At 35.5% G+C, this 24,708-nt stretch overlaps 1 protein-coding gene across 1 annotated transcript in view; it reads left to right on the top strand.

The window, feature by feature from the left end:
- The window catches only part of LOC145675893 (uncharacterized), a 791,086-nt gene that overhangs the window by 454,474 nt on the left and 311,904 nt on the right, over positions 1-24,708 (top strand). The window contains exon 2 of the mRNA XM_081746687.1: positions 9,341-9,557. Coding sequence (XP_081602813.1) covers positions 9,350-9,557 — 208 coding nt within the window. The 5' untranslated portion in view covers positions 9,341-9,349. The remainder of the gene's footprint in view (positions 1-9,340; positions 9,558-24,708) is intronic.

Raw genomic sequence — 24,708 nt, 5'->3', positions numbered from 1 at the left:
TTAAGGGGCACAAGCTATTTAGCCGGTGAAGGACGATTTCTTACGGCTAGCCCCAATCAGTGAAATCCTAGGTCCTCAGACCTTGTGCGTTTCAAAAGTTATATTCGCGCCCTCCAATATCAGAATTCAACTGTGAAGACCGTCTTTTCGTTTATTTACTCAAGATTTACTTTTACGCTGCAGGACTGTTCAGCGTAACAACTGGATTCATCGTGGGACGATCCAGACAACTTATCCCCAGTGCGAATCCCCCAAGTGTGTTCATGGTGTGAGCAAAGTATTTATAGTGATACCTGAATTATAATCATATATATATAGAAAGGGCTATATCTCCCGAATAGGGCAAAACGTAATTTCAGCGGCAAAATTTATTAGTGTCCAGTGTTGTATTCATTTCTCTTCGTTATTTTTTTTTCAAAATAGTGTTCTAATAAATAAGTATAGTGTCAATTAATCCAGTGTGTTTTCGTTGTGTGTATGAGTGATGTCTGTGTGCGTTATGGTCTGGATGACCGTCTGATCGTCCGTGAGGTTTTCGAGACGAGACACCCGAACCTCTCGGCGCCTAATGCTCATCTCATTATTGAGACCGACGAGCTTTGTTGGGAAACAGTTTGTAATCTTCTTTGGAGAGGTCTTCGTCGTCCTGTCCAGGTAAGGTAAAGTATCAGGAGTATACTTATTGGTAATACCACGAGCCAAGGACAGCGAACAGAACCACGCCGGTTACAAATAAATGGACCACGAACTGAGGACGGTCACAAATAAATGGCGCCCGAACAGGGACTTGACACCCAGGCGGTTACAAATAAATGGCGCCCGAACAGGCGCCCGAACAGGAACAAAAACGATGAAAGACTTCTTTGTCCAATTGTGTGGGAAAGAAGCAATTCCCACCAAAGAAAGAACTTATGTGCGTTGCAGAATAAAGTATAAATCGAAAATAATAATCACTGTCTTCACGAAATATACAGGGCGTCCACAAAAAATACTTCTATAACCTGGTGGCGGTTATAGGACAAAGTAGGCCATTGTCACCGTTTCTGAAGACAGCTTACCATCTGAACTTCGGGTGTATAATCGGCAAACAGGATCGCGTTTGGGCTCCGAAACAAAGTTGTAACTCGTGTGCGCGTACTCTCACAGGATGGTTGAAAGGTACACATAAATCGATGCCGTTCGCCGTACCTATGGTTTGACGCGAGCCCCGTGATCATGTTTCAGATTGTTGCTTCTGCCTGACTAATATAACAGGTTTCTCGAAAACCATGATGCATAAAATACAGTATCCTAACTTGGATTCCACGAGGAGACCTGTGAAACATGATGTTTGTCTGCATATACCCATACCACCAGACCCATACACCCTGTGCAGTGTTTCATCCGATGAAGAACCTGCTGCTTGTGAGGATATTACACAATCTTCAATTACACAGTCAGATCTCAATTACGCTACAGTGCCTGACACTGAAGAACAACATGTGATAAGTCAGGAAGAGCTGAATGATCTGATCAGATACTTAAACCTTACCAAGTATAAGGCCCTGTTGCTTGCATCACAACTTCAACAATGGAATCTACTAAACCAAGATGTGAATATATCGATGTATAAGAAAAGAGAGGTGAGCCTAGTTAGTAATTTTACAAAGGATGGTGATTTGGTGTATTGCAGTGCTATTCCATCGCTTATGGGACAACTGAAGTTAAACTACAACACTGAAGATTGGAGGTTATTCGTAGATTCCTCTAGGATAAGGCTCAAGGTAGTGTTACTACACAATGGCAATGAGAAGCCTGCCATCCCTATTGCTCATGCCGTACATATGAGAGAAACATACGAGAACATGCGAAACCCTATTGCACAAAATAAAGTGCGAACAGTTCCAGTGATCTGTATGCGCTCACCTTAAGGTTATTGCCATTCTCACCTGTTTACAAGGAGGCTACACAAAGCACTGTTGCTTCTTGTGTCATTGGGATAGTCAAGCCAAAGATCAGTACACCATCAAAAAATGGCCGCCAAGGAATCAACTGGTCCCAGGGGAGATAAACGTGGCTAACGAACGTCTTCTGAATCCGGAGAAAATATTCTTACCACCCCTTCATATCAAATTAGGGCTCATGAAGGTCTTCGTCAAGGCAATGAACCGGCATGGTGAAGCATTTGATCATCTCAGAAAACTATTCTTAAGACTCAGCGAGGCCAAGGTGAAAGAAGGTGTTTTTACGGGACCTCAAATCAGAGACGTTTTTAAGAATACTACATTTTCTTCTAAGATTAATGAAGTGGAAAGTGAGGCTTGGGAGGCCTTTCGAGAAGTGTGCAGTAACTTTGTAGGGAATCATAAGTCACCTGATTACAAAAACATTGTGGGAGGATAATTACTTCATTTCGTAACATGGGATGTAATAATTCCTTAAAGTTACACTTCCTGCATTGTCACCTGGACTTCTTCCCTGAAATGTACAGCTTGGGGAAGGTCTCTGACGAACACGGGGAAGGGTTTCACCAGCAAATAGCTACCATGGAGAAGCACTACAGTGGTAAATGGAGTGTGAATATGTTGGCAGACTTCTTTTGGAATGTGACATGCGAGACACCCTGTAGTAATTACAAGAGGAGTAGGAAAAGGAAGTGACACTTAAGTGTTAAACTTTAACTTTTTATGCAATTTTATCAGCAGAATTTATATTGATATTTAAATTATAACGTGCAAATTACTATGGGTGGAGAATAGCATCTTTGGGCGGATATTGAAACCACCCTCCTCCCTGAAAACTGGTACGTCTTGAAGAAAAAAGGGTTACGGATTCGAACTCAGGAGCTCGAAGCCTATAGGAATCACCTATTTTCGTTCGTGGGAGCGAAAAATGTTTCATTTTGCCGACCAGTGTAACTAAATGTCAGAAGTACTTGAAGGGTATAAGAAATTTTTAAAGACACATTATGTAAAGACAATACACAAAAAATAAACAAATACGGTTTTTGTTTTTTCTGCGGAAAAACGGTTTTAGGGGCAAAATCCCCCAACCAAAATTTTGAAATTTGAGGCCCGAAGGGCCAGAGGAAATGAACAGAAGTGAATGAAATTGTGCACAAATATTGTAGACATAAAATGAGGGAATACGGGTTTCTTATTTTTCTGGAAAAACGAAAACCGCTTAGGTGGGACGCAGATACGTCCAAAACTTTGATCGTGAAATAATATCAAAAGTGATAATAACAGTATGTCAGAAGTGATTAAATGGCATGAAGAATTCGAACGACACATTATGTAGGGACAACACGCAAAAAATGAAGGAGTACGGTTTTTTATTTTCTACGGAAAAACTGTTCTAGGGGGCGAAAGCCGCCACCCAAGATTTTGAAATTTGAGACCCAAAAGGCAAGAAGAACCGCACCGAATTGAATGACATTGTGCATAGATATTGTAGACGTAAAATGAGGTAATTTGGTTTCGTAATTTCGTGGAAAGGAGCGGTTGAGTGAGGCACGGACATTCTAAACTGTTTATTACGAAATATCAAAAGTGTAAATAAGCATACGTCAGAAGTTCCTAAAGAATATGGAGAATTGCAAATAAACTTTGTATAGGGACAATTTACAAAACAATAAATGAAAGGGTTTTAATTTTTGCTGAAAAATGTGCTGGGGCCTAAGACCCATCCGAAAAAAGTAAATATTACCGTAATAGCGCTGGAACGAGTGGACCGAAGCAAATTTAATTGTGTGTAGATATTATATAGACCCTATATAAAATAAGGATTTTCGTGTTTCTCAAGTGTCCTATCCGTTTGCTTCAAATTTGGCAGATCAACAGCAAACTGGAATAAATCAACACGTTTTTGTTCATGCGCAAAAACATTGCAATGGCTAAAAATGCCTCCTGAAATACTATAAAATAAGCTATACTCTTTGCGCTTGTAGTTGATGTGCCAAATTTGAAGATATCGAATGGAGACACGACACTTGTGAAATACGAAAGGCCATATTTCACATATCGAATATCTACAAACAATTTTGCGTCAATCCAAACCTCCCGCCACTCAACAGCTTTTTCCTTTCAGGAAAATACGAAACAATTATTCCCTCATCTTACCTCTACAATATGTTTGCACATTTAATTCACTTCGGTCCACTTCTTCCTGATTTTCGAAGTCAAATTCCTAAATTTTGGACGGGAGCTTTTGCCCCCTAAAACTGTTTCTTCACATAAAATAAAAAGCTGTATTCATTTAGTTTTTATATATTGTCCATACACAAAGTTGCGTTGCAATTCTTCATGTCCTTTACACATCTGACATACTGTTACTAGCAATTTTGATATTTCCTGATCAAAGGTTTGGAGGTGTCCCTGCCCCACCCAGCTGAATTCTCCACGGAAATACGAAACCCGTATCCTTATTTTACGTCTTCAATTTTTGTGAACAAGTTCATTCACTTCGATTCACTTCTTTTTGTCAAATTTAAAAATTTTAGGTGGAAGCTTTTGCCACCTAAAACCGTTTTTCCGCACAAAATATAAAACCCGAGTTCATTAATGTTTTTGTATTGTCTATACACAAAGTTATGTTGCAATTCTTCATGTATTTACACACATCTAACGTACTGTTACTAGAACTTTTGATATTTGATGATCAAAGGTTTGGAGGGTTCCGTGCCCAACCCACCCGTTTTTCCTTGGAAAATAGGAAACCCATATTCCCTCCCTTTTTGTCTACAATATCTGTGCAAAATTTCATTCACTTCCGTTCACTTGTTCTTACCTTTCGGGCGTCAACTTTCAAAATTTTGTGTGTGTTCTTTTGTCCTCTCAAACCGTTTTTCCGCAGAAAATAAAAGAACACGTACTCCTTTATATTTTGCGAATTGTCCCTACACAAAGTTTCGTTGCAATTCTTCATGTCCTTTACACACATCTGACATAATGTTACTAGCACTTCTGATATTTCGTGATCAAAGAATTGGAGGGATCCGTACCCCACCCAACAGCTTTTTCAGGAAAATACCAAAGCCGTATTCCCGCATTTTACGTCTGCAATATCTGTGCACAATTTAATTGACTTCCGTTCAGTTGTTCTTGCATTTCGGGTGTCAACTTTCAAAATTTCGGATGAGGCTTTTAATTAAACCTTTACATTATGTAACTTTTTTCTTTTATATGAGATTCCTTTTTGGGGGAAGGAGAGAAATGCTTTGCTCTGATATCTGTTTCTTGCAATTCAACTTGTTTGAACTGCTGAAGTAAGATCATTTTGTAACTTTTGATGGCATCAAACACCGTCACGATAATAAAATTCTCATTCTTAACATTTTGTTTTATTCTCTTATTAGCACTTTGCCACACTGATATATTTGCTACAAAATTGAGGTTTGGTGCAACGTCTTTCGAATTAGCAACCAACCCAATCGCCGAGCTTTTTTGGGTTACCTGCTATTGCAGGAGAAGTAGAATTGCAGGTGGTAATGCACTTTTGGAGTCGTCTATACAAAGTAGTATAGTTTCTTTAAATGTATTTGACTAAAATCTTGGTGACACGTTCCACCGAACCCCGCTAACGACGCCCATATGGTATTACGATGACAGTAGAAAGTAAGAATGGGATATAGTTAGCGAGAGAAGTGAAGTCGTAGGAAATGGAAATGAATATATAGAGAACTTACATCAATGTAGAGATATACCATATGGTCTAGATATTAAAGTATAAAATGACGTATTCGAGCATGATAAAGCTGTATTCAAGAGTACGAATGTAAAGGCAAGCGGGATAGATAATACACCAATCGAATTCATTAAGAATTTGGAAGAGAAGGTTAGAAAGAATTGTTCCGACTCTGCAATGAAATGCATAAAACAGACGACTGGCCAAAAAACACTTCCTTGAGCGGATCATCATACCGATGACTAAGAAATCGGACCACGAGAGATGTAAGATTTATAAAACTATTAGTCTCATATTTCATGCAGCAAAAAAATCATTTGCAATACTGAACAGAAATTTGTCTGGAAGAAGAAATGGAAAAGATGAGAAACAATTCAGATTTAGGAGGGGTAAGGACACAAGATATACAATTGTATTATTAAGGGTAATCGGTAAAAGATTTATAGGAGAAAGGAAAGAGGTGTGTGTTGTTTGATCTTGAAAAGGCTTTTGACCTTATTTTTTGGAATTGTTGTTGGAAGTTCTAAAGAGGATACCAAGGTTAGGTTGAAATATAAAGATCGAAGACAGATTAGAATCTTATATGTATATGAATCAACAAGTAAGTGTTAGAACATTGGAAAATGACAAAGGAGAGTTAGACATAGACTTAGACTTATACGGCGGTGGGAGTTATACTATTCATCTCAGCAATACTAAAACGTACGGATTTGACACTAACATTTCGTTCTGTTTATCATCTCCCTTTATGAACAAATTTTGACCCTCACGATTCCCCCCCACTTTTGCCGAAATTCAAAAAAGGCTTAGTATGGAGTTAGATCTGGTGAATATTTACTTAACAACCACATTTGGTGGTTCTAGGTTAGTTATTTTTATGCGAAAAACTGATGACAGGTTGTCAGATAGACACACGTTATTTTATTGTAGACCTATTACTAAGATTCAAATGTAGCTTTCTGTGCTGGATCATTACTCTAAAATGCAAAACTCCTTTTCGAAATTTTATACGAAGCAGGCCTCCGTCTGGGAAGTTTTCTGTCATGTCACTTTGATGAAACAATTAACATATGAGTTGAGGTAATTAATCACCAATGTATTCATAAAATTCAGATAGGAACAGAGAGAGACTATGTATACCTACAATATATATTTTTAGTGATATAATAGTAGTATTTTTGGCAACTATACGCTCGCCTGTATTCAAAAATATAGCATATACCCACCCTTATATAGTTCATTCTTTTGTAAATTTAAGTTGAGTATACCCTTTACTAAAAAAAAAAAAAAAAAAAAAAAAAAAAAAGTTGAATTTACGCCATATACTTTCGTATATACCCCGCATATTATACTGTAAAACTACAACGAACATACATATAATTAATCTGTTCGTGCGTGTATATACTGTGTGCAGTAGTTCCGTTCGATAATTCTCAACAAAAATTTTGCATTTTCTTCCCAATATAGGAGAACTTATATTTTTAGAAAACTTATCTTTGAAATTTGAAGGAAGTAAATTGACGATTGTGTGAAAGAATGTTAGCCTATTAACCTATTATAACACACACCACATTATATCAAATCGATTATTTTTTTACGAAAGTTATCGTGCATTATATTTCCTAAATCACGAGTCGGAAAGGTGGGAATTATATTCGCTTCTTGATGCTCGACTGATTTCAAACCCAAACAGTGGAGATTATTTAGAAGCCTCAGAAAACGTATGCTATATATACATACATATATATATATACATACATACATATATATATATATATATATATATATATATATATATATATATATATATATATATATATATATATATATATATACACTTGGAGGTAAGCGATTGTGTAACATATTAGTGGATTACGTAGTTTTGGGGAGCGTAAATCATAAACTTTATTTGTCACTGATTTTAACTTCGTGTAGTGAAGGCCATTCAGAAGTAATGATTTTAGGTTTAGTCCGGGGGAATTCCTCCAGTACCGTATATCCTGTCGGGGTCGCGGTGGTTCAGTGGTAGAGTGTTCACCTCTGGTGCGTGGTGTTTCCGGTTCGGTCCTAGCTGGCATCAAGTGGACCTTGTGGTGGAGAAACACCATGTACGTTTCTCCCGTTTCCTCCCATTTTCTTCATTCCAACATTGCATTTATTCCTTACCGTCATCGTCTTCTTTAGCCTAGCAGGCATAATCGAAGGACGTAAAACTTAAGATTTCATTTCATATATCATATCGTGCTCAATGCAGATTCCCAGTATTTTCGTTATTCCACTTTCCACCCTTTAGTATATTGAAATTCCTCCTCTGGAAAGAAAATATACAGGGTTTTTCAAAACAACACTTTTAACATTTAGGAGATGACTCCTCACACTAAGATAAGACAAAAAGTATAGAGTAGCCCCGGTGCGCAAATGTTTCCTTTTGGAGCTATAGCCTGCCGAAAACATGAAAATCTGAACTTTAAAGGTCCATAGTTGAAATACTATGGGACCTACCGTAGTCAGATAAAGACTTCACTTAGGAATTAGTATGTGCCCTTTCCAAATATCCATGTCTCAGAATCCTGCTATACTTTCGCAACAGTTTTTATAGATATAGTTGATGAGTACTTCAAATTACATACCCGTAGCCAAACTCCCTCTATAAAAATTGTTTCGTGAGTACTTTAGGATTCTGAGACGTGGATTTTTGGATAGGTCACATGTATTCCTAAGTGTATTCTCGACCGACTTCAGTAGGTCCAATAATAATGTTACTGTGAAACTTTAAAATTCATCTTTTCATGTTTCCGGCAGACTATAACTCCGAAATCAAGCATTTGTGCACCCAAGTTGGTCTATACTTTTTGTCTTATTTTGGTGTGAGGAATCACCTCCCAAACGTTGTCGGTGTTCTTTAGAAACAGCCTGTATATGGATTTAATTCGGGGAGGGGAGTAATTCAGTTTTTCATTCCAGACAAACTTTAAACCCAAAAGTTTAGATAATTGGGAAGTCTGAAGAATATGTCCTATTGCATCAAAGTCTCTTCAAATTCTTTCAAGAAGAAAGCTTTTTTAAGTTCATGAAACTTACCCTCCTTTCTTCCTCTAATCTTGGTCCCATTACAATTGTAAACGAAAATTCATCACGAGTTTCTAATTAAATTAGAGGCCTACATCATATTTAATAAATATCGAATATTTTTTACGTAATTTATACTGGCAAATTTTGTATGTTAATCTGCAAATTAGTAACATCCGTAGTTTTTACCTCCTTTCGACCTTTATTGTTAACGAATTTCAACACCAAACAACAGGATAATTTCCGAAGGTTGACGAAAGAAACACTCCAAGTTTCACTAAAATATGATCAGTTGTGTGGGAGTTGAGTCGAACAGTAAAAGCTCGCTATGTTGGCTTCAATAATGCGTATAGGTTCAAACTTTAAATGTACGGAAAAGTTCCTCACTATTCTTGATGGACTCCAATCTCAAAGTTGGAGAACGACACCAAGTTTCATCAAAATTGGATAACTTTTGTGGAAGTTATCGCTAAATAGACAGATATCTGCTTGAGTCGAATGGTAGAGTTTTATTACACTGGTTTCAATTAGCCTCATTCTATTTAACATTTGCAATTATATCTAACACTTTAAACAACTTGGTTAATAATAATATTTTTTCTCATAGGTCTGCATCATGCACCAAGGTGCCTTCCTAGGTGCCAATTGGACTGTGAGACGAAATCTTTCCGTTGCCCGACCACGGCCGACCAATAGAAATAGACCACAGTGGAATGTTCAAGTTGTGCGTGGCAAAGTTACTACAAGATGCCTCTGGAACGCTTGTAAGGCATTAACTATCGGACTTCTTTTAATGCTCATTGGATGTGCCATGGCCACAATAGGTAAGTATCCGAATATTAATATATTTGAAATATATAAAGACGACAGACAGTAATTTGAATGAGTGTTAATCTTTTATTACAAGGTAAGAAACTTCCTCCAAATGTATAAGTACCGTAGTATGAATTATTGCTCTGAAAAAAAAAAACACATAAGGTGTAATTTACTATATGGGATGTGTTTCTTTTTCGGACAATTTTCTCTATCACATTTCATAAATAAACGTATCATTAACAATATGACAAATCGCTTGTCATGTAAACATTCGGAAGAGGTAGTTTACTCTTAGAGGGAGCTTTTCCATGACGATTTTCCCATTAACGCCTCAGGCAATTTTGTTCATATTGCGTAAAGAAATGTTTTAATTATAACCTAATATACAGCATAACTCGTTTGTCCTGAAAACATCCAGAAGAAGTGGTTTTCTAAAGGAGTGATTTGTTTTTGACAATTTTCTTAGTAATAATTAGATACCTAATGTTTAGGCACTAAAAACCTGAAAAATAGGCAGGTAAATAGGCACTAAAATGTAACTCGAAGTAATGAAGATAAATTAAATACTGAATACAATTAAAATAAATTCGTCATAGGTAATGTTCCAACAATAAAGAAACATACCTGTATGTTAATATCTTAGTTTACTGTATAAAGGCAAATTGACATGTATTCAATGTGTATTTGGTACATACATTTTATACAGCACTTTATCACTACACATAACAGTTCAAAGTTTTACAACACTTTATCAGTACACATAGCAGTCTAAAGTTTTACGGCATCTTATCACTATAAACAACACATATTTCTTGAAAGAGGCAGAATTCCTTCTTGAAATACTAAATTATTTACTTTCCCAATAAAGTTGTATTTTGAAGAAAATGTATAGTATAGGCAAATTAGGCACTACAGCAATTATTTAGGCAGGAAGGGGCGAAATAGGCAAAAATAGGCAAAAGTTAGTTTAAATTGAAACTATACCCCCTGCAATAAACTTCAAAACGTTCTTTTCGATCATATCTTTAAGATTAAAGGAACAGGCATTTTGCCTAACATCCGGTCTCTAGTAATAACTGAGGCGAATTTGTTCTAATTTCAGTAATAAATTTTTCAATAATAACCTTACAATAAGGTATAACTTGTTTGTCCCGAAAAGAAAAATCCAAAAGAGGTTTACTTTGACGGTGAAATTTTCCCCAACGATTTGCGTAAAAAGACTCGAGTTACTTGGTACGGATTTCATAAATAATTTACAATATATATAAATCTTTTATCCTCAAAATTACAGATAGAATAGTTTACCTTTGAGGGTAAGTTTTTCCAGATGACCTCTGCAAAAACAATTCAGGAAATATTTGTTGTTCAATATTTCATAAATAATCTAATGATATAATTCCATCATCCTGAAACTCTGATTTTGTTCATATATAGTTATTTCCTTAATAATTCTATTATATGGCATAAGTTATTTGTAACGGAAATATGACAAATGAATACTTTACTTTTGGGCCTAAAATATCTTCGAATAAATTTTTCGAAAACCCATTATTTTATTCGCATTTTCCAAATAAATGTGTCAGTAATAGCTGCAGCCTAACACGAGTCAGTTTAAGAAATTCGAGCGATAAATTTCAGTGTGTATGTTCCGTACCATTTCTTAAATACATTTTTAAATGTTACATCTAATCACAATCTTCCTAACAAAATTGAAACTTCTTTTTAAATGTGCGTTGTAGCCAAATGCTTCAAGTGCATTGGTTCTGGATTTAATTCCCAGTGAGAGCTAGTGTATTTTCATCCAACGTTAAGGTATAGATGACACGTTGGTGTAAAGAAAAAAAAGTGTTTAAGTAAGCCTAACCAAGTTAATCAATAATACAAAGAGACAATATAATGTTACGAAATTATCGAAGAAACGTTGCTATTATTAGGTAGGTGCAACTGAAATGTCCAAGCGATGATTGTCAGTTGCAAACGTAGAAAATGGAAAAATACAATATCAAATTAATCAGTGGTCTCTACGTAAAGCTATCCTACTAAGAAGTGATTGATATACCAAAAAAATGTAATCGCTGGGAGACATGTTAAGAAACTACAGTGGATGAAAGAGAAGCTCCCTACTTTTCGATTTAGAAATACGGTTCCCGAGAATTTTATTTAAAAAATAATAATACTGCAAATCATGGATAGTCTGCACCTTCGTTTGAGGGCGAGAATTGAAGTTCGTATATAGATTTGCATTGAAATGAACATTAGAAAACAATATCTGTTGAACATTGCTGAGGGCTTGCGGACAGATTTGCAGTGTAGTTCACGGGGTTCGATATTTTAACGATCCTAGCGAACTCCTGAGCCTTCCCCACTGTACACTATAAGTTAAATTCGTGCTTAATTAAAACTCTATTTGTTTAAATTTAAAACTGTTGACCGTTATCACCTGTACACCATGGGCAACACTCGTCAATAATTCTTTCTTTTCGCCTTTGTTTTAGCACCATAAATGTCTTTGTTCATAAATTTCTTTGTGTATGGTTTTGCATATACGTGGCATGGACATTAAATTTTGAATTCTTCGCCAGATTTATCTAATTACATATACACCTGTAGAATGAACACAATAAACTTGGAATATATTGTTTCTGTGTGAAAAATTACACACGCAGTGCTGCACGGGAGAGGAATTCCACATATATGGAAGTCAACGTGTTAAGAAATGTATACTAATAATAATAATAATAATAATAATAATAATAATAGCTTAATTCTTAATGAGAAATGAAATAAAATCTTTGAGTTTTACGTCCAACGGTTACGCCGGCTAGGCCAAAGGAGATGGTGATGATGAAATAATGAATAAAATGGTGTAATGAAGAAAGTGGTAAAAAACGGGAAAACCCCGAGAAAACTCACGCACACGGTGTTTGTCCACCACAAGGTTCATTTGGCGTGAACGAATCGAACCAGGGACCCCAAGCATTAGAGGTGAACGCTCTACCGCTGAGCCATTAATTCTTAATGTAACCACAGCTCTTACTCAATAATTATTTTGTGCTTATAAGGTATTTGACTAGGAATGTAATTTATTTTTGTCAGTATCTTGCACCCGTCTTGCTTACTTTTTACGCCGGCCCCTAACCAGGTTAGAAATCACTGGGCTACGATGTTTTAGTTTGCGTCTTGAACAAGTTTCAGTCTGAGCTGATACTATTTTCTGAGACCATTTATGATCTTGCACAAATTCCTTGTGTTTTGTTTTTGCTTTTATATTTCTAAACTATAGGTATGGGAAGCATTTAAAAAACACTATGTTCACCTAACAGCCTATCGATAGATTTCAGAGCAAAAACATTTTGTCTGATACACTACATGTTTGAACGAATACTATAAACCCAGACTCATTGTGTCTTTTTATTACGTTCATAAATATTTTTTTCATTTGTCTAGGTACACAAGAAGGCAAATATAATACTTCTAAAAATGTTTAGTTTGATCTAAGAGCCGCCCCAAATTTCAAAATGGTTTCTCTCAAGAATTTCTTCATGATATGAAACGTTAAATTCTAACATATAACATTTTTAAATACAAAAATGTCTTACAACTTCTCATTAGAAATTTCGTATTTAAAAATCTTCAACACTATTGTGAATAGAATTGTTTGCAAATATTCTGTACGAGAAAATAATAATCTCCACTTCGCTCTTATAAAAAACGACAAGTTCACTTTCAGTGAACCTATTATTATTGCTACAGAAACAAATTTATGTTGGAATGTTGTATAGATTCATAGAAAATCAAAATAAGACAGTGTAATTAGAAATTCTTGATTTCCCCTGCTGTGCAATATTGTTCACCTTGCATGTTCTCTTCTGTATAACCTGTCCCATACATAGAGACGAAACTTTTTCGTTAATGCGATATATGTGAAAAGTTAAACAAATGTGTATATGTTTTAGGAAACCTCAAACGTTTCGTTTCAGACCCAGAAATCATGTTTATATTATCGCGATGTTTTGCGAAATTCGGCATTACTTGCGATAAATGCGAATGAAAATGAAAAAAGTGGAATTCTTGTTAATTATTGCTAACTAAAAAGCGCTTTTCTGATATTATTTAACTTAAAAAAACGTTGTATTTAAGAAAAAGCTCTGTGAGTTATTTCATCCGGAAAGTGTTTCACTTGATAAAAAATGTAGACATCAACAAAAGTGAACTGTTGTTTAAATTCTTGACTGTGTTTTGTGGTGAAAATGTACATGATCTGTTGGTTGCTTAGGGTTAATTTAAAAGTAAGGTTATTGAAGTTCTTAACAGTGAGGTTAAGGAAGTTGATATTTTATCATTGTTAAACAGTTTAAAAGTAACCTACAGGTCTCTTGCTGTCAGCTCGTTAAGTTCAATATTGTTGTTACTCTCGAGTGTTGATGCCGAGAGACTCTTTTACAAGTATAATATTATTGTTGCTGACAGAAGGACAAAGTTAAAAGAAGAATTGATAGTGTCTTGCTGTATGTTATAATTTAACAAAGGATGAGGTTAGTGAAATTGTTTAAATTTGTGCATTAATTTCTATATTTCAGTGAATACATTATCTAGAATGTGCACCTAATGAAGGTATATCCTGATTTTTGTATTAGATATACACCTTATTACCAAAAATATACTGTTTAAAAGTTCCATATTTTTTAAATACAAAAATTGCGCTACATTTTAAAAATAAATGCGACCTAAATCTGGAAATTGTGATAATCAAAGCTACAAAATATCAAACTTGTTACGAAAAATTTCATCTCTTCCCACACATCATTTCAACCTGGACAGTTCTCAACTTCTTTGCAGCTATTGGGCTGAAGAAAGACATGAAATTATCATGTTAGCACTCAACATCGCAGCGTACTCGTCGCAGAAAACCCGATATTTTGTTTATTCATGAAATAATAAACGTCAAAAAATTGAAAGTCTTACTCACTTTGTTTATTCATGAAATAATAAACGTCAAAAATTGAAAATCTTACTCACTTTGTTTATTCATGAAATAATAAACGTCAAAAAATTGAAAGTCTTACTCACTTTGTTTATTCATGAAATAATAAACGTCAAAAAATTGAAAGTCTTACTCACTTTGTTTATTCATGAAATAATAAACGTCAAAAATTTTGAAAGTCTTACTCACTTTGTTTATTCATGAAATAATAAACGTCAAAAAATTGAAAGTCTTACTCACTTTGTTTATTCATGAAATAAACGTCAAAAATTTTGAAAGTCTTACTCACTTTGTTTATTCATGAAATAATAAACGTGAAAAAATTGAAAGTCTTACTCACTACCTCTCACACTAAACTTTTGAATACTCATTTGCACGACAGGCAACAATAGTCTATTATAAATTCTAAAACTTCGGGAGTGTCAATAATCCAAAAGATTACTCGTGTACAAATTTCTTACAAAATTCTACAGACTTTCACGTACCATATATATATATATATATATATATATATATATATATATATATATATATATATATATATATACATATTTAACACTTTTCGTTTAGTAGATATTCAGTTTTTTTGTTCAATAAAACCATTATTACTAGGCCTATGGTAAATTGCTTTCAAACGTCAATCCTCAATGCAAAATTGTGCAAACTATTCCTGATATTTTAATGTTTTAAATATTCATAACTCATAATTATTTGAAATCAATAAATAACTTGTTAACAAACTATATAGAAAAAGACACTAATTTATTGTAGTAACTCTTGCAATTAAAATTTCATTTAATAGCTATCATAATATTTGGGAAAACAACAAACACAATATACGATTGCATTTCGCAAAGATGCATTACTTTCTCCTGTGTCAGTGAGATTTTACTTTATTTTCGTGCATAGTAATACCATAAAAGCTAATTAGATTAATTAAGGTATGTTTAAAGAAATCCCAAAGTAAATTCCGGGTAGGAAAATTTTTGTCCACAAGCTTTCACGTTGAGAATGGTCTGAAACAAGGATATGTGTTGTCGCCATTATTGTTATACCTGGAATACGCTATAAGGAAAATCAAAGATTACAACAAGGGCCTAGAGTTGAACGGTGTTCACCAGGTTATGGCGTATGCTGATGATGTAAATTTAATAGGAGATGACAGTAGAACAACAGAAAGAAATGCAGAGATCTTATTAAACGTTTGCAGGGACATGGGTTTAGAAGTAAATGCAGGGAAAACTAAATACATGGAAGTGCGTCGGGACCGTAATACAGCAAATTAGGGATGCTTTAAAATATTAAATAATACTTTTGAATTTGATACTTTTGATTTCAGATATCTAGGATCAATATTAACAGACAAAAATCATATTCACGAAAAAATTAAATGCCGATTAAAAGTAGAGAATTCGTGTTACTATTCGGTTCAAAATCTCTTGTCGTCGCGAATTCTGTCGAGGAATTTGAAGCTTAAAATTTATAAAACGATAATCATGTCTGTTGTTCTATATGGTTGCGGAACATGGTCGCTTACTCTGAGAGAAGAACATAGACTGAAAGTATTTGAGAACAAGATCCTGATGCGAATATTCGGACCCAAGAGGAACGGGAATGGGGAATGGCGGAAACTTTATAATTTATCCGGTTTATCAAACATTGTTAAGGTCATAAAGTCTAGGAGGCTTAGGAGGGCAGGCCATGTAGTCAGGATGGAAGAAAGTAGAAAACCTTGACTGGAGGACCAATCGACAAACGACCCTTAGAAAGACCTAGGCGCAAATGAAAGGACAATATTAAGATGGATCTCGCAGAAATAGGAATACAAAGTAGAAACTGGATCCAGTTATCTAAGGATAAATGTCAATGGAGAGCTTTTGTGAACGCGGCATTGAATCTCCGGGTTCCATAGGCCATGTTGTTAGTTACTTAGTTAGTTAGTTAGTGCATAATAAACATATTAAGAGGATTGGAGAATAGACAATTATTCTTCGTCCACTTCAAATGAGATATTTATAGACACACAATATTACTTATATTACTTAAATTTATGAGCAATTCTTAGTTACATATTTTTCATCTCCATGTTCCACATGTTGAACCGAAATCATTCTCAATGGCAAAGTTATTAATAGTTGTGCTGCCAGTAACTCCAGGTTAAATCTCTGGTCGATGGTGCTTGGATAGGGCTCAAACTGGAGAAATGGGACAGTTTCCATTTTGGAAAGTATGTTTTACTTTATGCATAGTATTGACACTGAAAATGAGTGTTAAACTAAATTCAAATGGTAAGTCAATGGCAAACTAAGAGACAAGCGTAAACGTCGTATTCTCTATTTTATTTTACAGTAGTTGAAATTTGAGAGAACACAAATTGTGCAAATCCTAAAACCATTTTTTGTTTATATGGAAATTACTTCTGTTTGTTTTCCAATAAATTACCTCTAGTTAAAAAAAAAAAAAAACTTGTATGCAGAAATGGAAATGATTTTCCCTGTGTTCAGCTATTTGTTTTCTTTCTCGGTTGTTGAATCTGAGAACGTCATTGAAGTTCATTTATTTTGCACATGTGTTCTCTGACGAGAAATCTCACGTTCTGGTATGTCAAGCTAGATGTGTATGCCGTTCATGCTAGATATGTATGCAAATAACACTTCTTTAATATTAACAGATTGAAAATATTACATCTGCTACACATACACGTATCAAAACAGTCTTTAACTATTATTTACTATAATTTTATCTAATAGGCTTGAAACAAATGCGATTTGCTCGGAAACAGATTTAACGATTCGGTGTATATTTCATGTATCAAGGTTTCATTAACAACCATATGCTGTAGTATAAATAATTTCTCTGGGAAAAAACTACAAGTAGTAGTTTATTCTTGGACGTAACATCTTTTCGGAACATTTTTTCAAAATCGAGTCAGGCGATATGCTCATATTTCACAAGTAAATATTTTACTAAAAATCTTACAATATGGCATGACTAATTTCTCGTGAAGAAATAAATGAGGAGTAGTTTATTCTTGCGGTTGATTTTCCTTCAGACAATTTTCTGTAAAATAATTCAGGTCATTCTGTTCATATTTGATAAATCAACGTTTTTATTAATAACCTGACAATCGGGTATAATTTATTGACAATCGGGTATCCCTGAAAAGATCTATGAGGGATAGTTTATTCTTGTGGTTGAGTTCCTTTTTTTTTCAGGCTCTCTTCTCTAAAACGACTCCGGTGAATTCTTTCACATTTGATAAATGTATATTTCATTAATAATCTCTCAACTCATTTCTTCTGAAGGGGCCGCGGTAGCTTACTTGTAGAGCGTTCACCTCTGGTGCGTCGAACGATCCCACCTCGCGCCTAGTGAACTTTGTGGTGAAGAAATACCGTGTGTGTTGGTTTTCTCGAGGTTCTCCCGTTTCCTCCCACTTTATTCATTCCACCATTGCATTCATTTTGTCATCATCAGCGTCTCCTTTAGCCTAGCCAGTATAATGGTGGGACGTAAAACTTAAAGATTTCATTTCATTTTTCATTTATCCTGAAATGATAAAGGAGGATCAGTTTGTTGTTGGGAGTGGTTATTTTCGAAAGCTTTTCTCAGAAAGGACTCAGGTGCTTTAATTCATATTTCATAAAGAGTTATTTCAATAATAACTTAACAGTGTGGCATAACTTTTTTTTGTTCTGAAATATGTACGAATAGTTTATACCATGAAGTGTTTTCTTTTTTGGACGATTTCCTTAATACATATATTAAAGTGATTTTGCTCATATTTAATAAACATACATTTCACTACTCTATAAATTGTATATAATAATTGCAGCATAACATGATTTAGTTTAGTTAAGACGGAGCGAGAGAGTTTAGCGCGATGGTTCTTACCTTTTATTCATATAGTACGCGAAAAAGGCCTTCTTTGAAGTAATATTCTAGTAATTTCACCCACCAATACCAATAAAGGTTGTATTCTTCAGCGGCACAAATTTGTCTTCAACTTTGGGGGTGGGGCGGTGACGGATAAGATGTGGGGGGAACATCAATTTTATCTTACTTTCCTTTGTGACAATCGGACACAAATCATCACATTTCTCCCTGAAAAACACATTTCAAATCGGATTATTGAGGAGGACAGTCCCCACAGTTTCAAGATTGGAGGGGACATGTTCTCCTTATCACCCCTAGGATTTGCACCAGGATCTGTTTAAAGATTTGTTTATGGTGTGCCTAATTTTTTTTTCACTTCCTCCTACACATCTTTCAAAAAAAAAAAAAAAAACTGCACTTAACTGACAGGAAACTGGAATGTGCATAACCGAAACCCAGGAACAAAAGGGACACATCTGACTCTTTATACAGCAATTAAAAGTAAAGACTGAATAGCAAGTAACGGTCATCATACAAAACATAATGGATGGCCCTTATACAGAGTCCTTTTCAGAGGCGGACTGGGAGTAAAAGAGCCCACCCAGAGAATGATGCTTAAGGGCCTTGATAAATATCGAGCTGATCGGGAGTCTGGACTGCCCTTTTAAAAAAATGGACCCTTAGCTGGATACTTGGATGGCTTAACACCCTCCACCACGAAATGTAAAGTTGTATATGAGTATTTATAGCCAAGTATTATTTCGCTTTCCTTATTTTCTCCAGTCTGAAAATCTTTGCAAACCGAATTAGAAACTCGGTATACCTAACATAATTTTGAAGATGGACTCTTCACATATTCAGATTTCTTTCAATATAAACATTCGCTTCTTTGAAGGCACATGTACGATTCATTGCAAGGATTGCAAAGGTTGAAGGCACATCGCTCCCAAAAAACAGAAAGGTGATAAGCGCCACTTTCCTTGATTTCCAAATAAGTGCATATCTGACTACCCATTTTATGTTAAATGTTGTGTAGAAAGGAGACAACGGGCAGGAGACAATATGAAATGTCTGCAACAGTGAAAATTGATGCAGACATAAGAAAGAAGGAATGGGAATTAATTAGAGTTTCATTCGTGTTTATGGTCTCCTGAGAAATTTGCATTTTGGCGCTTAGGACCTTTCTGCTTTCTGGGGGACACATGTACGATTGCAAAGCAAGAAACTCCATCGTGCTACCCCCTTCCTCTTTATCGACTCAAACGTTTTATTTTTTAAAAAAAGCTATGATTGCGTCAGCAATGGAGACCTCCTTCTACCCGAGTTTTGAAAACAAATAAAATAAAATTCATAAGCTAAAAAATAAAGATTTGCAGGAAAGGAGTGGTGCGTTTCCATTTGGGTTCATTATTACCCATGCACTTTATATATACGATAAAAAGAACTTGTCCCAATCTTATGTCCTGTTAATTTCCACAGCTTTGTAATGTCCTAGTTACTCTTGTATAAGAATATGAAGAATATTCCATGAAAATCCTACTACAGTAAGCAAACCGTGTTGAACATGGAGTTGGGAATGCGAATTGTGGCGTTGGAAAGAACCAGGTCCTCTGATCACAGCGGTGATGTTAAAAATCTGTTCCGTAGCCTGAAACTCAAAAATTCGTATTCGATACCAAATACGTATCTTTACTGACATACAGCATAACAGTATTGTCTTGGAATATTCGGTTCAATAACATTCAGGCAGGATAATAAGGAAACTTACTTTTGTGAGCAAAAAGCATGGAGAATGCTGCAGGAACATCTTTGGAGCCAGATTTACGACATAACCGGTGTGCTAAGGGGAAACCGACCCTTTCCAATGCAACCATCCATGTCTGAAATTCCATGCTTCATTAGTGAATAGAAGGGACCCAACCCTATACTTTCGGGGCAAGATATCTGGAGTCGTCAGGCCCCAGGCTGGATTTGTGACATTAGAGCTGTGCTCAGGGGACCACGACCTTTCCATTTCCATCTACCACGTCCAAGAACTACATATTTCATTGACGAATAGAAGGGACCCAAATTCGAAACTTCGGGGTCTGATTTATGGGGTTTCGTGGCCGTTTTCTGACATCACCGCTGTGCTCAGGGAACGATTATTTATGCCACCACTCGTTATATAACAAAATATGTATACAATATATAAAATTCTCCTAATCATACACACATTCATCACATCACATGCACACATAGATTACTACAAATAACCACATAATATATTCACATACGTAGTGAACAAAAAGAATAAATAAAAGGTAAAAAGAATAAAAATTAGTATTTTTTTCAAATGTTAATAGGCCTTCATAGACTTATGGAGGGTCTGTTCTACCAACTTCTTAAATAGATTGATTGTCTTGTGTTGGAAGGAAGGTCATTCCATGCACGGATAGTGGATGCAAGGAACGCATTCGAGTAGAATTTTGACGAATGTAGGGGAAGAGAAAGGAGTTTACTTATACCTCATTTTGTATTGTGATCGTGGTGAGCATTTACTAGTTGCAAACGTTGAAATAAGTACGAAGGTTGTTCAAATCGCAAGAGAAGTGTGAGTCGATGCAAATAACGTCTATCGGCAAGTTTCAAAAGGCCCAGCTTTCTGTGGTATAGAGTTAAATGATTTGATCATTTGAGATTATAAGCAAACCGTATACAGGCATTTACTGAATTCTCTATGTCTGTGTGTGTGTGTGTGTTATTTGCGAACTTTTGGGGGACCGCGGTGGCTCAGTGGTAGAGCGTTCACCTACATGTGCATGGGGTATCTGGTTCGATTTCAGCTCGCGCCAAGTGAACTTTGTGGTGGACAAACACCGTGTGCGTTGGTTTCTCGGAGTTCTCCCGTATCCTCCAACTTTCTTTATTCCACCATTTCATTCATTTCTCATCATCACCGTCTCCTTTAGCCCAACCGGCTGAAACTCAAAGATTTCATTTCATTTCAGTGGCGATTTTTTCAATTTTGAGCCTCCCATTCGCTAGAGCACCAAAAATTATCTGAAAAAAGTCATGGAATATTTTGCGGCCAAAAACATTCCGATTTTGGGAGATTTAAAAAGCCATAGAGAGATGATATTGGTGTTGATCAATATCAATATCAGTTAGACCCCTGGTGTTTCAATAATTATTGCGTCATTAGTTATTGATGCAAAATTAATTATTTTAACGCTCGTCCTGGTGATGCTCTTCGAGCATTCTCAACTGGTTATTTTTATTTTTATTTTTATTTTCTAGTAGTAAACTACTAGAAAATGATTATTTACTATAATAAATCTGGAGTTTGTTCTAAACCTAAGTTGTGATTATTTTTATTTTTATTTTTATTTTATCATTTTTATTTTTATTTTTATTTTTATTTTTATTTTTATTTTTATTTTTTATTTTCTGTTGAAAAGTATTTTCTCATTTTATTAAAATGAAATAAAGGAACCCATCGTTTCAGATTGTACAAATAAAAAACTAACTATACGTAATGGAGCTCCGTTACTTCACCTTGAAACGCTGTGGAAATCTTTAGTTATATGTATCGTGTGCATTTTTCTTAAAGCGTGATAAACACGAACGGTACCTCAGTATTTTAGTGGCCCCCAGAAAGAAACCCTACCTATTCCACCACTAAGCTCTTTCACATTACACCAACTTGCTCTATGCTGTTTTCAAGGTCAAAAAACAATTAACGTATCTTCTGGCCTTTAAAATTAATTTAAACGCTATGTCGTAAAGCAAATTGGTCGATCAAAACATCTAATGCAAAATGGTAAATTATTATTAGATAAGAGATTCCAGCCTGTCTAGGTAGAATGGAGAGAGAGCGTTTCCTCATAAGGGGATTAAAAAGCTTTCAGCCTAAAGGATTAATTTTGATGGCTTATTTTCCCCTTCCAACTCTCTCCTCCCTTTACTCAGATAGGTTCATTTCGCTAATTGGTGCAACGTTTCCACACAGGCGCAAAACAAATGTAGATCTCGCTTAAAACTCCTGTATATACCTACAGCTACACAGACACATGTGAACATATAAAACTGCTCTACCCACGCACACATCAACAGATTGCACCATTTCCTTTTTGGGTTGTAAGTATCGCATAGAGAATTCTGTTGCTTTTAGAGTTCTCGTAATAAACAATGTAAGTGTTCCATATAGCTCTTCTAGGATGATGAATAGTTTTGACGTGCTGTGGACGGTCCCCGGTTTGCCTTTCTTAATCTCGTGTTCTGAATTCCTTCCCAGAACGTGTAGATATAATCAAATCTTGACTTAAGGAAAAGCGCGTAAAAGAAAATAAACGTACACTATACAAAATACATTTTTCTCCTTACTAAATCCTATCTCAAATAGGTGAGGTTATTTTGAGTTTTTAACGTCCCGTTCAGCAGCGAGGCTATATGAGACGTGAACTTACTGATTAACGTGGAATCCGAATCAGTTGAGCTCTCGGCGGGAATTAAACCCGGGTCTCCCACGCCAAAGGCGCGTACGCTAACCGCTTAGCGACGAAGGAACTCCTTATCTCAAATAAGGCCTCCATCTCAAATTATATCGCAAATAGATATTAACTAATGATGATGTACATTGTAGAATCGAGATAAACGTTATTATTTAACACTTTCGGCACCATGCCCTTAAACAATTTCACCCTGTCACAAAAATCAAAGAACTTTAAATATATTTTCGTGGAATAAATGTTTTAAACAGTTGTACACTATTGACTTGGATTAACATCAAATGAATATAGACAGCGCAAAACTTCGATTGCCATAACAACAGGTTCGATCCATTCACAGTGTTTCATTGTCATTCTTGGGGGGCGCGGTGGCTCAGTGGTAGAGCGTTCACCTCTGGTGCTTGGGGTCCCGGGTTCGATCCCAGCCCCCGCCAAGTGAACTTTGTGGTGGACAAACACCGTGCTCGTGGGTTTTCTCGGGGTTCTCCCGTTTCCTCCCACTTTCTTCATTCCACCATTTCACTCATCTCTCATCATCACCGTCTCCTTTAGCCTAACCGGCATAACCGTGGGACGTAAAACTTAAAGATTTCATTTCATTGTCATTCTTGTACATTAAAGTTACTAGCATACAAAACAACTATTAATATTATTATTTAGTGGTATGGGTAACAGGGATCTTAGTCTGCACCTGAAGATATAAATCATCAATAGGATAAACGGCAGGAAAACACTAGTTAAAGCACGAATCTATGCTTGGTGGTCACTCAATGTATTATAGCAAAATTTAGGAGGAAATTATAAAAAATAAATAAAATAAAATTTAAATCGAATTAACAGTAAAAGGGGGACCATTTTCTGTATCGAGACCAGTGGATTTTTTAATGTACTGTTGCTTTCCTTTGCAGTATTTACAACAGGGAAAGTTTGAAGACGTCAGAATACTTTAACAAGAATTAACTACTACTACTAGCAACACTGTTCTCAGGTCAAGCTTATTTTTCATCTACTTTTTTTATTTTCATATCGTATCCTTTAGCCTAACCGTTGGACGTAAATTCGTCTAGCAGTAAAATTGAGATAGAAGGGGAGCAGGGGATAGTTTTGGAAGGAGAATACCACCACATAAAAACAATGGTTAATTCGATATACACATAAACAAACCAAACGCGATGAAACGAAGATACCACGTACAACAAACATTCTTGTTACATACACATGTACTGTAGTATACCTGATATTGTAACTTACAGCTGGACACGTAGGTATTCATTATGTTTAAATGACTTTTCTTCGATATATGTGTATATAGTATTAAAAAAGTATTTTTGGTTTAAGTGCATGATGAGAAATGCACATAGATCACATACGCACATATTAAAACAGCTAGCATCTGTATTAAGAATTTTCCTCGTGGTTATGTGGTTAACATACGCACTTATGGCGCAGAAGACTTGGTTTCAATTCATGATCCTCGGAGCTCATGTAATTCGGATTCAATGTTAAGCTGTGGGTCTATGACTTACACAGCCTTGGTGCTGAAGAAGGAAGCTAAAATTGAAACCAGCCATTCAATCTGCATTAGAATTCACGAAACACTTTCGTATGTAACATTTTTTACGATTATAACTTTTTTTTTGGGGGGGGAATGGTTATTTCAGAGATAGATGTAACGATTTGTGTTGAAAACAGTGGCGCAAATCCCAGGGGGATGACGGGGACATACATTCCTTCCAATCTTCAAACTAGGGGGGACTGTTCAAATAATCTAATTTGAAGCGGGTTTTATCAGAGAATACAACATATTCA

Source organism: Thermobia domestica, chromosome 18, assembly GCF_964235325.1.
Source record: "Thermobia domestica chromosome 18, izTheDome1.hap1.1, whole genome shotgun sequence".
NCBI lineage: Eukaryota > Metazoa > Arthropoda > Insecta > Zygentoma > Lepismatidae > Thermobia > Thermobia domestica.
Note: the sequence above shows the minus strand (reverse complement) of the source record. Positions and strands in the feature narration are given on the sequence as shown.